Genomic DNA, 15,204 nt, shown 5'->3' with positions numbered 1-15,204 from the left:
TTTCAAGCATTCCACCTGGTGTCATTCTGAACCTGCCCCGGAACCAGATGCTGGGTGGGGTCAGGTTATCTGTGGAGCAGGGCACTAGGCTCGGGGTGAGGATACCAAGACGCCCTTGAGGTTACAGTCTGAGAAAAATCATTAAGACAAATGCAAAGGCAAACTGCAATTCCTTTTGTTTATTTTATAGTTATTACTTTATTTCTTTTAGGCCCTGGACCCATGGGATAAGTGTTGGGCACATGTTTGTTTTCCTTGCTGTAGTCAGCTGAGTAAGAAATCCAATTTTCAGGCTGACTGAAGCCTCCAGGGTTGGGAGCGCCGCCCTTCTGCTTCTTTGAGGTTCTCACCACCCCTCTCCTTTCCACTGCCCTCACCTGGGTCAGGTGTGAAATGAAGATTTCTGGAAATCCTCCCAACATTTCTCCTTCCCCACCTCCCATATGCCTTCATCAGGGCTTGCTGACCCAAAATTCCATTTGGGGAAATAACTTCAGGAAATAATTTGGGACATAAAGATTCTGTCAGTGGTTCCCAGGCTTTTAAATACAAATGACCACTTTTAATTGCCCCTCCATCAACCCTCTTTTGGAATGCTTCTCTAGTAAATAAAATCTATTGATCAGTAACAATCATAGCATCATCTCAGGTAACCATACAAATGAAATATTAAAACTATGTTGAGGGCTTCCCTGGTGGCGCAGTGGTTGAGAATCCACCTGCCAATGCAGGGGACACGGGTTCGAGCCCTGGTCTGGGAAGATCCCACATGCCGTGGAGCAACTGGGCCCGTGAGCCACAATTACTGAGCCTGCGCGTCTGGAGCCTGTGCTCCGCAACAAGAGAGGCCGTGACAGTCAGAGGCCCGCGCACCGCGATGAAGAGTGGCTCCCGCTTGCCACAACTAGAGAAAGCCCTCGCACAGAAACGAAGACCCAACACAGCCAAAAATAAATAAGTAAAATTAAAAAAAAAAAAAAATTAAAAAAAACACAACAACTATGTTGAGAGCCCCTCCCGAGGGCCCGCTGGGGCAAGCCACAGGTTTTGGGGACCAGAGCTGCTCTGGATGGGGGGGCGGGTGGGTACACGGAGGGAGCCCTGGGGTGGGGAGTGCTCTTCCCAGCAGGATCTGGGCGTGAACAGCAGCCTTGGATGCTGCGACCCACCCCAAAGCACGGGGATCTCTGGGCTGGTGAGGAAACATTTTAAGCCAAGGCGAGGCCCTCTCTGGGGCGGCGTATCGGGGGCAGGGGTGCTGCGTCCTTCAGTGGGTGACAGCAGCTGTCGCTTCCCCTTCCTGGCCTCAGTTTGGCTGTAGAATAAGGCTCCTTCCAATGTTGAAATTCTATCACTCAGGGTGACTAAGTTTATTCGATTATTTCCTAGGAAGCAAGGAAGAGAGCACTAGAAGGAACACTGCAAATCACTCACAGGCAAGCAGGCAGGCTGGGGTACCACTATCTGGAAACACCGCCACGTGTCCCTCCTTTTTGGCGGGATGCGTCAGGGCATGTATCTCCTCGGCTTCCAGCCTTTCTCACAGTGCTCACCAGCGAGGGTACCTGAAAGTCTAGATCAAATGATGCAGAACAGCTCAGGGGAGGCGGGGTCCCTTGGAGCAGCGCATGCCTACCACTTTGCACCATGCCAGATGCACAGGGGTCCTGAGATAAGGGGTCCTGTCCCTGTCCTCAGGAATGGCACCGCTGAGTAAGGGAATGACACAAATAACTATAAGAAAATGCAAAGCACAGTGGGGAGTTTGAAGGGAGGAGTGATTAGCTTGAGTTGAGTGGGACCAGGGAAGACTCAGGAGGGCACAGCATCCTTCCACCTTCCACGACAGAGCAGGGTTGACTAGTCCCCAGTGAGCATCCGTTACTTGCTTCACATCAGGCCTGGTCTGGCATCGTGCAGATTTGCTCAGGTGAACCCTCTGGCTCCCGGGGTGGGTGAGAACATGTGGAAATTGGAGGGCAGGTCTGCGTGGGGGGCTCCCGGTCACCCTGAGGGCAGATGAGGAGGAGCTATTGCCAGCCCTTTGAAGAATGCCCTGACGTGGGCTCTGGTGAGAAGTCTCCAGTAACTGTTCCAGCTTTGCTGCTGAAACCGTGAGTTCTGAACTCAGACAGTTTCTGAGCTTTAATTTCCCATCTAGCGATAGGAATAAGAATAATATACCTGTATTGCCTTGCTCACAGGTTTGCTGTCCGGCTCAAACAGCGTGAGAGCACCTTGTACAGCCAGAATTATGTTATCAGCTGAGAAAAAACACTTGAGCCAAACTGCCTTGTTGAAGTCCCAGCTCCCCTCTGCATTCCTGTGTGACTGCCCTGTTGCCTTGGCTTCTACGCCCACAACTTGGGGGCGACAGCAGGGCTGTTGTCGCAGGGCTGCTGGTGATTAAGATGAGGTGGATGTAAAGCACTCAGAACAGCGCCCGGCACGTGGTTGATGCCGGAGCACTAAACTGAGCCAGCGTTCCTACGCTGTAAAGTACTGCACGGGGTGGGGATGACGACACTGCTTACACACAGAAGCAAAGTGAGCACTCTGTGTGTACCTGGAGAGGAGGAGACGGGAAGCCGAGTTCTGCCCTCAACTCCAAGTCCAGGCTTTAAAACGAGCCATAAAAATGCCATCTAACTGACGAAGGTCTGGGGCCCGTGACCAGTCTGGAAAAGCACCATCTCCACCCTGCCAATATTTATGTCTTTGGCTTGTTTCTAGCCAAAGTCCACACCAGGCATGATCCTACTGCCTGCAGGGCGTTACCACTGGTGTCCCTGTACAGAGGGGCTCTGGCTGGACGTGCCAGAGATGGGTCAGGCCTTACAGGTCTGAGAGAACCCCCTTGTTTCCACTCATTTTATCCCGGGGGAGGCTAGGTGGTTTCAAAGCTTGAGTCCTGAGCCCCTGTTCACTCTCCCTCAGGTGGAATACATTAGGACTGCCGTGTCTTAGCTTGAGAAGTTCTGGGTACGTTCAGACGGTGGGGGGGGGGGGCGGGGGGGCGTCACAGCGCTGGTGTTCAGGAATCAGTCGGCGGGCACAGCAGTGCCGAAGTTGTGTGGTGACAGACAGATCACTATGTAGTCCTGCACAGTCCAAGATTGCGTGAAACACAGAAATAGAACACAATCCTATTTTTATATGACTTTTTGCAACCTCCCACTTCCTTAAATATCCTGACCTCATTCTGGCAGCCACAGCACTACACCTGCTGACAGGTCGGCTTCTTTTAAGGCTGTGCTGCCATCTCCTGGAAAGGCCTGGGCATTGCAAGAACTTTCTCCTTAGGGATGAAGGAAGGGGCCTTTTTCAGGCAGCAAAAGCCTGGAGGTGGCACTTCCGGAGGCTGAGGTGTGGCTGTACCAGTCTCAGCTCGCCCAGGCCTGGTACATCCATGTTCTGATGCTACTACTGCTTCCCCGATTTTTCAGGGAAGACTTCTGAAACCAGCTCTGAGAAACAGGTTTTTTGTTTGTTGCAGTCCAATAATTATGTCATTACTAATGATCTTCATTAGCTGCTGTCAGACTTGAGGCAGAACTGATAAAACATTTTGGTAACTTTAGCCTTGAACTGATCCACACTTTCCTCTGACCTGCTTGCCTCTGGAGTTTGCTGTGTGGGAATGAATATCGCCTGGAGTTGAAGAGGGATTTAGGGTGGACCCTGAGTATATACTGGTCCCAAGGGCAGTGACCCCACCAACGGAGGCCAGTGCTGAGCACAAGGGCCACATTTTCTCTCTGTTATGCTCCAGCCTTGGATTTACTGTTAGAAAACAAAGTTAGCTGTCGTCCCTGTTGTCACTCCCAAGCTCTCTTCTGTATTTGGTTTATTTCTCCTTAGCATTTATCACCACCTGACATACAACTGTATGTATTTCACTTGCTCATTTTCAATTTTGTTTCCTTTCACTATATGGAAGCTCCACCGAGGCAGGTATTTTTGTCTTTGTTCAGTGGGATCCTCAGTGTTTAGAACGAGGCCTGGCACTTAGTAGGTTAGGTATCTGTGGAATAAGTGAGTCCTGGCTTTATCACCTTATACGGTTATGGCTCCACACTTCTCAACCGCAGAGTCTGATGCATTTAATGCTTCTGCCTCAGCTTTCTGGGAGGACTTTCTGCAGAGAGCTGAGGGCCCAGGCTGCTGACCAGGGAAGGGGAGGCTGACGCGGGCAGGTCCTGACCCTGCGCCTAGCCTGGTCCGTCTCATCTATTCACAAGGGGAGCCGCTTCGAGAGACTTCAAAGGTAGAAATTGGAAGGAACCGAGCTGAGGGCTTAACACAAACTTGGGAGGCCCCAAAAAGCCTGAGTGAATCACAGAATATAATAATAAATGTAACTTATGTGTCTGTGTACAACCACCTAATAATTACTATCGCAGCCGTAACGTATGGAATACTTACTCTGTCCCAGTGCTTTACTGCAAACTGCATTACACACCGTACGGCTGTTTTTCACGAGCTCTCTATTTGGCATGAGGCACGGAGTCTCAGTGTCGACTGACCGGGAGCTGGGCGGCGGCCCGGCGGGAGGCGGCACACAGATGCCCTTTCCCGCCCGCCGCCCGAGCTGCGTCCCCACCGCAGACGACTGAGACCTGCGCCTCCGCCCACAACCCGTTGGGCCTCGCCTCCCACAGCCCGTGGCTTCCGTCGCCGGGCTTTCTCCGGCTGCCACGACTTCCGGGACGCGGCATGCCGGGGCTTGTAGTCCGCAGTTCCCAGCTGCGCCGGGAGGGCGCCCGCTTCAGGAGCCGGACTACAACTCCCAGAGTGCCCCGCGCCGCCGAGCCCCGAACGTCGGCGGGGGCTGCGCGCGCAGCGATGTCGGCGCCCGCGTTCCCGCGCCAGTGCTGGTCGCCCTGCAGCTAGAGAGGCGACGGAGCGGCCCTGCCCGGGCTGGGGGTCCCAGTCCTTGTCGTGGGGCCGGGTGTCCAAGGACGCATTGCTCCTCAAATCCGAGGGCGCCAGGCTGTCCCGCGCCGGAACCGCAGGAGAGCCCAGCCGTGCCCCCCTTTCCTTCTCGGGGTGCGGCCTCGGGGAGGCTCGTGGGCCAGGCTGTGAGGACTCTCCCTCCTCCCCAGGCCGCACCGGGCACCCCGCAGCCCCCAGAGGGCGGCGGCCTGGCGCCCGCCTATGAGGAGTGACCCCGCGACTTCTGCAGCCCCCATGAGGGGGCTCGGGGGGCCCCTGCGGAGCAGCGAGCCTGTGCGTGCCGCCCCGGCGCCGTCGGCGGCCGCGCTTCTGCTGGAGGATGCGGCCGACCTGCTGGTGGTGCACCTGGACTTCCGCGCGGCGCTGCGCACCTGCGAACGCGCCTGGCAGGACCTGGCCGAGGAGCCGGCGGGCGCGTACGTGCTGGGCTCGGTTCGCCTCCGGGGGCGGTGGGAGGGGCTCCTGACCCCAGCACTCCTGCCGTCCGGTCGCTTACGCCAGCCTTATGCCTTCTTTTCTCGCGGTGACTCTCCGGAGGTAACGGCTCACCTTGGGCCGGTTCTCCGAGGAGAGAACGAGGCGCTGCCCAGTGAGGAGGAAGCGGTCGAGGAGTGTAACGGGCTTAGGGGGACCCACAGCCAGTTCTTTCTCCCTTGTTCCAGGGTAGAATGCCTGAGGGGAAGATAGAATTGAGTTGTTAAATCACCTCAGTAAGCAGGTGGCGAAGTCCTCTTCTAGGCGCACCCCTCCCCCGAGCTGTCACCTTCTCACCTTGGCTGATAAATGGGTGTGTTCTGGTCCTGTTGAAGGATCGTATCAAAGGATCGAAATCTTGGTCCTGCCTTGCTCTTTCTGATGCCGCTAGCCTTTCCGGTAGCTGAGGGCATCATTTCTCTGTGGGTTGTAGAGTTGGATTAGGCCGCAGTAGGGAGGGGGTAGTTCGAGCCCTCAGAAAAGGATGAATGAACTGGGGAGCCCTGGCTGTGTGTTGAGGGGTCGGTGAAGGCTTGTTGCAGTAAATGCTGAAGGCTGTGATTCTGGGTGCTGCACTCAGGCGGAGACCTTGCTCCTGTTCGTTTCTTCACTAAGCAAACTCTTAGCTCCAGCTCTCTTTCCACCCACACATTTGTGCTACCCTTTGACTTTTTCCCCTCGGGAGTAAATGAACCCTTCCTGAATTTACTTGGATACAGGGATGTGTGTTGGGCAGCAGCCGATTTGCCTCTAGGTTTACAGGAACTTTTAGCTCCTGGGAAAAGGGCAGTTTTCTCTTGTGTTGGGGCCCGTGAGAGTGACGGTAATTGTGAGGCCCACTGGAATGTCAGTGGCGAGGATAGAGGTGATGGCTGCTGAGCTGGGAGCTGGCGAAGAACGGTCTCAGGGTGGAGGTGGGAATGGCAATGCAGGGGAACCACTTCTGGACTTGAATTGGCTTTTCTGCGGACAGCTGCTTGGAGGTGAAATGCTCTCTGTGTGTTGTGGGGATCCAGGCGCTGGCAGAGATGGATCGGTGGCAGGAAGTGCTGTCCTGGGTTCTTCGGTGTTACCAGGTTCCTGAGAAGCTGCCCCCCAAAGTCCTGGAGCTGTGGTAGGTCCTTAGGTCCTTACTGCTTCCCCACTGGGTCAGTGCAGGAGCACGAGGCTTTTCCTGTCCTCTGCCGATTCCGCCCTGATATCTCCTCTTTTCCCTTCCATACCATTTCCCTTCAGATCTGATTCTTTCCCTGTCCCGCCACCCCCGACTTCAAAACAGCGATAAAAGATGTGGAAGGAGGAATTTAGGAAGGGAGTAGGGAAAAGAGGAAGGAATAGGAGACGTGAAGTGGGGTGACGGAAGTGGGGTGTGTCAGAGCTGAGAGAGCTTCTTGCTTCTCCTAAGAACTCCTGGTTCTTACTGTGTCAGCATCCCGTAGGGAAGGGCTGGAGGGCCGGGGGCTGGGCTGGGTAGGAGGAGTGTGGTGGTTATGAGAAATTAACAAACTGCAAAGAACTGACTGCTCTTTTTTCGGGGTTGGATTATTTGGGGCTGCAGTGTTCTTTTATACAGCAAGATGCGAGAGCCTGGAGCCGTGCTGGATACGGTCAGTGCTTGGCTCCAAGACGCTGGCAACCAGGGCCTTCCGGAGTACAGAGCCTTAGCAGAACTTCACCTGTGGCGGGTGCTGCTTCCTCTGGGCTGCTTGTCGGAGGCTGAAGAGCTGGTGGCGGGCTCTGCAGCCTTCAGTGAGGAGCAGCGGCTGGACGCACTTCAGGCCATTAGCACGGCGAGGCAACAGCAGAAACACGGACAGTCCGGCTCCGAGGAGACCCAGAAGCTAAACCAGGAAGGTGAGACGTTATCCTTCTTTTTGGCCTCTCTACAGTGGAGTAATGGGCTTTCTCCTGAACCTTGGAGAAGTTCTTTGTATGAGTAACTTCCAGATCACAGAATAAGAAACCTGTTGAGGTGCTTAGAAAGCCCAGCCCAGACCCTCTGAAGTTGGCAGTGGAAGGCGGGTGGCGCAGTTCTCAGACAGAACCTTGGCTTTTGTTTCCTGACAGTCGCCTTCTCCTTGGGGTCCTGTCGTTAGATCTGCCTCCACGGTGCTGGCCTGGGTGGGATGTTACTCCTTTAAATGCTGGCCCAAATGCAGACCCCGCTGAGGTGTAGTTGGGGATAGCCAAAGGAGAATGAACAGCTGACATGGTAACTTGTTAGCTCGACTTACGGGATTCAGTTTGGGCCCCTGCCCTGCCTCCTGTCTGCCTTCCCTTAGCAGACCTCTCGCTCAGGGTCTTCTTCAGGGACTGACGTCTGCCCCGTTTCAGTGCCAGCCCGCTTCTGCCCAGTAGAGTGCAGCTTTACAAACGGTGGAAACCACTTCAAGACCTAACACCGTGCACCTGGCTAGCAGCTGCAAGGGCTCCTGCATGGGCAGGGATGCGGGGGGTGGACTTAAAGGGCCTCTACTCCAGACTCTTCCTCGGTCCCTGAAGCCTCTTCATCACCTTTTCCTCGAGCGATCGTCTAGTCTGTACATGAATACTTTCAAGGACAGAAAAGTCCCTGTCTCCTGACGCAGCTGGGGACAGTTCTGTAGGGAAGTTCTTCCTGAGGCTGAGTTTAATGTTTCCTTCTGGTAGTTTTTAACCCACTGATTCTTGCTTTTTCTGTTGGTAACACGTAGAATAGGCCTAATCCGTTTTACATGAAAGGCCCGTTAGGAGACTGTAGTCCTGTTTCCAAAGTGTTTTTCTTTGTGTGCTTTCTTTGTGAGCATGGACCTGCTGAGTTAAGATCACTTCTTTGCAAACAGCTTGTTGACTTCAGGGACCACACGTGACTCCCCAGACCCCCTGCCTGTCCACTGCCTGGGGAGGAGGAGTTCAGGGTGTTCTGTCAGGGCTGGGAGGTAGTGTTCATGTTTGTACTCATGGCCCAAGACTGGAATTCTTCACTGTACCTATTAGGTGCCCTTTATTTTCTGCATTCGTTGATCATCAGGAACTATTGCTCTGTGTAACTCTGTGCATACGTCTTAGGCCAAAATGCTGTAAAGTAGTGAGGCTATTAAAGAAGCACCAGATGTGCAAGGTTTCCCCAGCTGAGTAGACGTTTCTGTCAAAGTCCTCTCGTAAGGAGATGGTATTCTGGTGATTTAGTCTGTCCTTAAAGCATCTTTGGAGCTTTTGGAACTTCCTTTAGAACCACTTTATGAACTGCTTGAGAAAACCAGTCTTGTTACCCTTTTGCTCGACTTTTATAATCAAGCTCAAAGCTCAGAGTCAGGGAAGCTGGTTCTTACCCTGAAGTTATGCTCGGTCTCCCCGGCCAGGCTCCTCCTCCCACAAGTTCCTGTCACTACTGACGTTGCTTCGCCAGCTTTGGGACTCTGCAGTGAGCCACTTCTTTGCCCTGCCCTTCAGAAAGAGCCTCCTGGCTGCCTTGCTTCTCTGCCTCTTGGTGGTGAGGTTTGATCCCGGTGAGTGAAGACGCCTCCCGCCCTCCTGGGGACGGGGCGGTTGACAGGGGCTGGGCCTTGGGAGCCCTCCTGGGGGTGGAGGTTTTCCCTGGTCTCTTCTGCAAGGAGGAGTTGGTGGACCTGAGCAGGAGCCAGCCCAGCCTACCTAGAAGGAGAGGCCAGTCCTGGAGAAAGTCCACTCTGCCCTGTTGACCCTGAACGTCCAGGGGTGAACTCTGAGGAGAGCCTCAGAGTTAACAAAGAAAAACTTCATCGTAATGTGTAAAAAATTTATGTTAATTGAAACCATATTAAATTGTAGAAATACAATTACAATAGAAAAAAATATATAATATTTTAGAGAATATGGAAAATAGAGAAAAGTATAAAGGAGAAAACAGAAATCGCCCATAAGTCTGCTACTGTAATGGTTATACTTAGTCTTTCTCTGGATGTAGATGCAATTTTGCGTGTCGTTAAGTATTCTTTTTTTTTCCTTCTAGCTTTATTGAGTTATAATTGACATAGAGCACTGTATAAGTTTAAGGTGTATAGCATAATGATTTGACTCACATACATCATGAAATGATTCCCACAGTATGTCTAGTGAACCTTTACCATTTCATATAGATAAAAAATTTAAAAATAGAACAAAAATTTTTTCCTTGTGATGAGAAGTCTTAGGACTCACTCTCTAATCTTCTGTATCTCACACACAGCAGTGTTAATTATATTTATCATGTTGTACATTACATTCCTAATACTTATTTATCTCATAACTGGAAGTACCTTCTTCCAATTGCCCATCCCCCTACAAGTATTCTTTAAAACATGGCTTTAGGGACTTCCCTGGTGGTCCAGTGGTTAGGACTCCGCGCTTTCACTGCCGAGGGCCCGGTTTGGATCCCTGGTCAGGGAACTAAGATACCGAAGCGCGGCCGAAAAAAAAAAAAAAAAGAAATGTGTTTAAAGCTTTACCTGGCTAAATAATACTCCAGATTATAGGAACTTCCATAATTGATTTTACAATGCCCTATCGTTGAACATTTTGATGATTTCTTACTCCGTTTTCTGCTGTGCTCTTTGCCGAGGGTTAATTCCTCAGACCTATAGGCACTGGGCCAACGGTTAGGTGCTCCCTCCTGGACTTTTCTGTGTGAGTTATGACCTAATCTCTACTCATGAATTCAGACTTAGGACTATGTAACTTTCCAAACTGAAAGGAAAACTGGAAACCCTTGTTTCAGTCCCTTCATTTTCTTTTTCTTTGATCTTTGGTTGAGAAACCTAAGAACCAGAGAGAAAAGTGACGACTCCAGAGTCACACAAACGTGTGTCTGTTGCTCTTGATTTAGCCTTAGATCTTGCCCGTATCCCCCACTTGCCTTTTGCTTGTTCAGGAGCCGTTTCTGCACAGCTCAGGTTGTCCCTTGGACCCCTTGGCTGAACACTGAGCAGAAGTTCCCTCTGAACAGCTCTGTTAGCCCTCAGGGAAGCTGAGGAGAGTTTGTGTTCATTCCTGTCCACCATCTGACCTTTTACTTTGTTCCAGAGACTTAGTAAAACTTAGAAACTTTTTTGTGGTTCTTATGAGTTCTTCAGCCTCATAAACCCTGGTCTTCTGAGTGGGTACAGCAAGGTGCCATCTGAGCTTCTTCCATCAGGGAGCCCTGGCTGTGGTCCCACCCTCAGGACAGTCTTGACTCAGTGCAGAGGTGGCGAGAACCCAGGGCTGGGCTGCAGTTAGAACTCGGCAGAGAGGATGTAAAGAGGGTGGACTATAATAGCTTTCTTAAAAGTAACATTTTTTTTTTTTTGGACGCACCTTGCGGCATGCGGGATCTTAGCTCCCCGACCAGGGGTTGAACCTGCGCCCCCTGCGTTGGAAGCGCGGAGTCTTAACCACCGGACTGCTAGGGAAGTTCCAGTAACATATTTCTTTTTAAGAAAGAAAAAAAAATCAATTAAAAATCAGTAATTCAAATAAGGAAAAACAAACAAACCAAAACAAACAGCCAACTCAGCTCTCATTCAAAAGAGGTGGATTTTACTTTTATGTTCAGTATAATTAACTTATGATAAAAATAGGTAATACTGTCACTTGGCTCCAAATTTAAAAGCTACAAAGAGGAATGTAGTGAGAAGTCTCTTCCCAAATTCCTCTCCCCAGAGGGAGCCACCGTTACCAGTTTTTTGTATATTTAAAAGTTAGATTAAAACATAATAAATTTGGATCTTTTTCTGAGCAAGCTGAAGGTCACTGTAATCCAAGTGAAGAAAATGCATCCCAGAGTCTATATCCTGGAGGAAGGGAAATTCTTTACTGTTGGGAGGGGAGGAGGGGCACCAGCATGGGTCGCTCCCCAGGTGGGAGAGTTTGGGTGGGTAGGGGCCCACTGACTCACCTCTCCCTGCAGCTTCTCCTGCTTCCCTGCCCTTCCTCTACAAGCTGGCTCAGATCTTCCATCGGATCCGCAAGGCCGTGACTTCTCCTCTCTGCCGGCTTCCTGTCCATGACTGAGTGGTCTTCCTGCTCACCTTGACCCCCTGGTCCCCAAGGCTGCCGGACAAGCAGAGCCAGTCGTCCACGGCAGCCTGTTTCCTGCAGCTGGATGGGCCCTGCCAGCGCGGCCAGCCTAATTCTAGGAGGAGCTGACCTGGCCCAGGCACTGTATCTTGCTGCCTGAATGCCCTCCCCTTTGCGCCCCACTTTGGCCAGCTTGGCAGGTGGTGTGGAAACAAGATGCACAGCCCTGCAGAGGCCCCTTGCACAGGAGGCGTTTGGGAAAGGAGAATGCTTTGTCCTTGAAACATTTCGTCTTCCTGCAAAGGCAGGGGTTTGATTTTTCAGGCCAGGGTGTTCATGAAGCTGGAAGTTCAGAACAGGGTCCTGGTGGAGGGACCTTGGCCTTTCACTTGCTTGGAACACTTACCTCTGAAGGTCGCCCCCAGTGCAGGCCCTCCCCGGGCAGGGTGAGGGCTCCACAGTCTGGTCTGGTTTATCACTACCCCTCCCCCAGGTGTGCAGTGGGCCCACTCTCTGCTCAGACCAGGCATGGCTTCCTGAGCCCCTGGTGCACTTCTCACTGGGTAAGGGGATCTGGCCTGGTGCCTCCTGGGCTTCAGCTCAGTTTTCCAGGTTGTCAGTGGCCAGGTGGGGCTCTGTTACACCGGTGTCTCTGCCCTCTCTCCCTCCTGTCAACTCCTCCCCCTGCCGTGCGGTAGTTGCGCTTTGCCCAATGGCTGTCTCACCAGGTTCTGCCTGCATCCGTGCCTCCTTGGTACACGCCTTTGCTGGTTCCCCCCTTCCTATGCCCTGTTATTCTAGTTATATTCTACTGTTCGTATAACACGCAAGTGTTTCTGCTTCTGTGACCTTGAAAAGCAGGCCAGCCTCAAAGGCTGATGAGCTGAAAATGGAGCAGGGTGGTCAGGTGAGCTGGAAGCATGTATGGAGGGGGTTGGGTGGAGGGAGGCTGTGAAGGCAGCGAATGATTCTATTCCTGTGCAGGGAGGAGACACGGGGGCCCTAGCGGTTGAACAGCTGAAATGTTTCAGTGCTTCCTGTCAGTGGCCATGTTTCCGTGTGAGGACATGCTGTCGGGTGGTGGAAGGCCTGGGAGGTGAGTCCTAGGGTTGGTCCGCCGAAGCCAAGAGTTAAGAGCCCTGCGGAGAGGAAGGGAGGCCACTGAGCTTTGCTCTCTCTCCTTCAGGATGATTTTTAAAATCTGGTCCTGTTCACACCCTGGATAAAACTCTTTAATGGCTTCCCCTGGCCCAAGGGTAAAGCCCAGGTTCTTGCGGAATGTAGGGCCCTTGGGCACTGGTTTTGGCGGACACCCCTACTTCATGTGGGGCCTCTGATCCAGCCCAGCCCCCCACAGTCTTAGTTTTCTGAGCACTGCACCCCTCACACCTCTGTGCCTTTTGCACCTGCTGATACCTCTGGAGGCCCTGCTCCCCTCTTGCCTGGTGAGCCCTTTCAAACTTCCAGACTTACCCAAGGGTTGCCTCTGTGCATCCTTTCCTGGTGTCCCCTGCTCCAGGCCCCTGTTTCGTGTGCTTTCTGTGGTGGTGACCCCGCGGCCTTGTGACTGTGGGATTCTGTGGCCTCTCTGAAGCTGGGGAGTGTGGTTCTTCGCAGTGATGAGTCGAGGGTAGATCCCTGCCCTCCCACTCGCTGGGTGTGTGACTGTTGGAAAGTGATTTAACCGCATCTGTAAGTTGGTTCTCCCCTCACAGGGACTTGGGTGAGTAAATGAGCCTCTAGTGCGGTGTTAGCACATCTCCTGCTCCGGATAAGAGCTCCCATGAGAGGTAGCTGTGTTCCCATTGCCTGGCCGAAGGCCGGGGGTTAGAAGGTGTTCAGAGGCATTTAAAAGAATAAGCAGATGTAACTGACATGACAGGAGGCCTCTGCCACAGGTGCGTTTGTGGGTTTGTGTGGTGGAAGCCCCGACTTCCCAGCCTCTTCTCTCGCCCCGGAAGCCCCCATGTGGCCCTGCTCTAGGCCTTGAGGATCTCTGCTTCCTGTCTGTCTTGAGCTCCGCAGCCTTGTTTGGCATCCAGCCCTCCTAGGCAGACAGGCACTCGGACCTGCTGCTCGGGTGGCTCGGGCCGTTTCTGAGGATGCAGCTGCTGCTCGGGCTGGTCCTCAGCTCTGGGCTTGACGAGGTCCGAAGCGAGGGGAGAGCCGCCTTGTCGCACCAGCGCCTGCGCTGACCGGTGAGGTCGCCATTAGCTGCAGATGGCCTTTGAGCCCGTGAAGTGTGGCCGGTCCATGTGGAGATGTTCTGTAAATGTAAGATACACGCTGATTTCAAACACATAGAACTACAAAGGTGGAAACTCGATAATTTTTATATTGATTGCATGTTAAAATGACAATCTTTTGGGTATATTGGGCTAAATAAAATCTATTACTGAAATGAATTTCACCTGTTTCTTTTCACTTTTTGGGGGGGCTCCCAGAATGTTTAATCTTGCTCGGAGATTAAATGTTTCTGTGGGCCGGCACTCGCCAGCACCCAGCACACGTCCAACCCAGAGAAGTGGCCCATAAAGTGGGGTCTGCAGACATGAAATCTGGAAAGACCACCTCTTATAGCCCCTTCTTTGTGAGTTAAGGAAATGGGGACCCCAGGGTGAAGTGAGCCCCCAGGTGACGGCCTGCACGAGACCAGGGTCTCCTACCCACCCAGCGTCCCCTCGCTGCACACGGTGCCCTCAGGTGCCCGAAGGTCAGCCACCGAAGCTCGCTGTCAGCGTGCAGCTGTGTCTGGAAGGTTCCTCGGCCCGAGCGAGTGGGCTGGTCCTGCAGGTTCTGAGAGGATACGACGTGGGTTCTGTGGCTGAGGGGCCTCTGGGGGGACAGGGTGAGGTGAGGAGGGCTTGGGCTGCGGTGGGCGGTCACCGGTGGGGGTGGGGAGCAGCGGAGGGGAGGACGCAGGGTTCTGCTTCTAGAAAGGGGGTCCGAGGGGCCGAGGGCGTATTTCGTGGCTTTGTGCAGGTGACGCTGTGGGTGTGTTTGCACATGTGTGTGTCTAGACTGTTTAAAAACTATTTGAGGTTTACGTGTATAGTACAGAATTCAGAAGTCACAAAAGGGCGTTTGTGAAAAAGAGTGTCTTTCCTTCCCCGGCCTCCTGCCCCAGCCTACCACCGCTGCCATCCGTATCCTTCCACAGCTAACCTTTGACAAGAAGCTTCTCTTCCTCTCTGCAGAGGATGGCATCCTACACACACGTGCCACAGTTTTTTTAAAACTTAATTAATCTTGGATGTTTGTTCCGTATCAGCTCATGTAGAGCTGCCTCATTCTTACCAGCGCTCTGTATTCCGTTGTATGATGGGCTCACAGTATAAAGCCCGTACCCTTTCCCCTGAATGCCGTGAAGCCTCTCCGCCCTCTCCTAAGCCCGAGTCTGAGATTAGCAGGTGGGGGTCACACCTCTGCTGTCTGCCTGGTAACTGCCTCAGCCACAGGGGAGCTGAGAGCCGGCCTCTCACACTCCGGACACCACTTCTAAATCTGGGCTCTTTTGGGTCCACTATTCCCCAGCTCCTCTTTTTCAAGCACCTCTTTGAAACGTTTCACATCCCCCTGTCACTTTTTCTACCATCCGAGATGGGGACTGACAGGCATCAGGTAATATTTGGAGACTTGGTTGAAAAACGAAAGGATTTTTGCAGAAGTATGTCAGCATAGAGAAGAGTCACTTTAACAGTAGCACCAGCATTATTGATGTGGAGAGATTCCTTAGGCAGAAAACCAAAGTGTACGGTCCTCAGAAGGTAACCAGCAGCC

The 15,204-nt window shown here is 52.6% G+C and overlaps 1 protein-coding gene across 3 annotated transcripts; it reads left to right on the top strand.

The window, feature by feature from the left end:
* Positions 1-4,445: 4,445 nt before the first annotated feature.
* PEX26 (peroxisomal biogenesis factor 26) lies at positions 4,446-13,853 on the top strand. 3 transcript variants are annotated; one of them, XM_036865489.1, is made up of 5 exons: positions 4,449-5,372; positions 6,404-6,544; positions 6,989-7,284; positions 8,772-8,918; positions 9,024-9,782. In XM_036865489.1, exons 1-5 carry the CDS (start codon positions 5,158-5,160, stop codon positions 9,065-9,067), a joined length of 843 nt encoding a protein of 280 aa, XP_036721384.1. In that variant the 5' UTR covers positions 4,449-5,157; the 3' UTR covers positions 9,068-9,782. The 3 variants fall into 3 exon arrangements, with proteins under 3 accessions (XP_036721385.1, XP_036721384.1, XP_036721383.1); XM_036865488.1 differs by lacking the exon at positions 9,024-9,782 and adding an exon at positions 11,315-13,853 and having other exon boundaries at positions 4,456-5,372; XM_036865490.1 differs by lacking the exons at positions 8,772-8,918; positions 9,024-9,782 and adding an exon at positions 11,315-13,853 and having other exon boundaries at positions 4,446-5,372.
* The last annotated feature ends 1,351 nt before the right edge of the window (positions 13,854-15,204 follow it).

Source organism: Balaenoptera musculus, chromosome 10 (assembly GCF_009873245.2).
Source record: "Balaenoptera musculus isolate JJ_BM4_2016_0621 chromosome 10, mBalMus1.pri.v3, whole genome shotgun sequence".
In the NCBI taxonomy this organism is placed as follows: Eukaryota; Metazoa; Chordata; class Mammalia; order Artiodactyla; family Balaenopteridae; genus Balaenoptera; species Balaenoptera musculus.
This window is presented reverse-complemented; position numbering and strand designations above follow the sequence as displayed.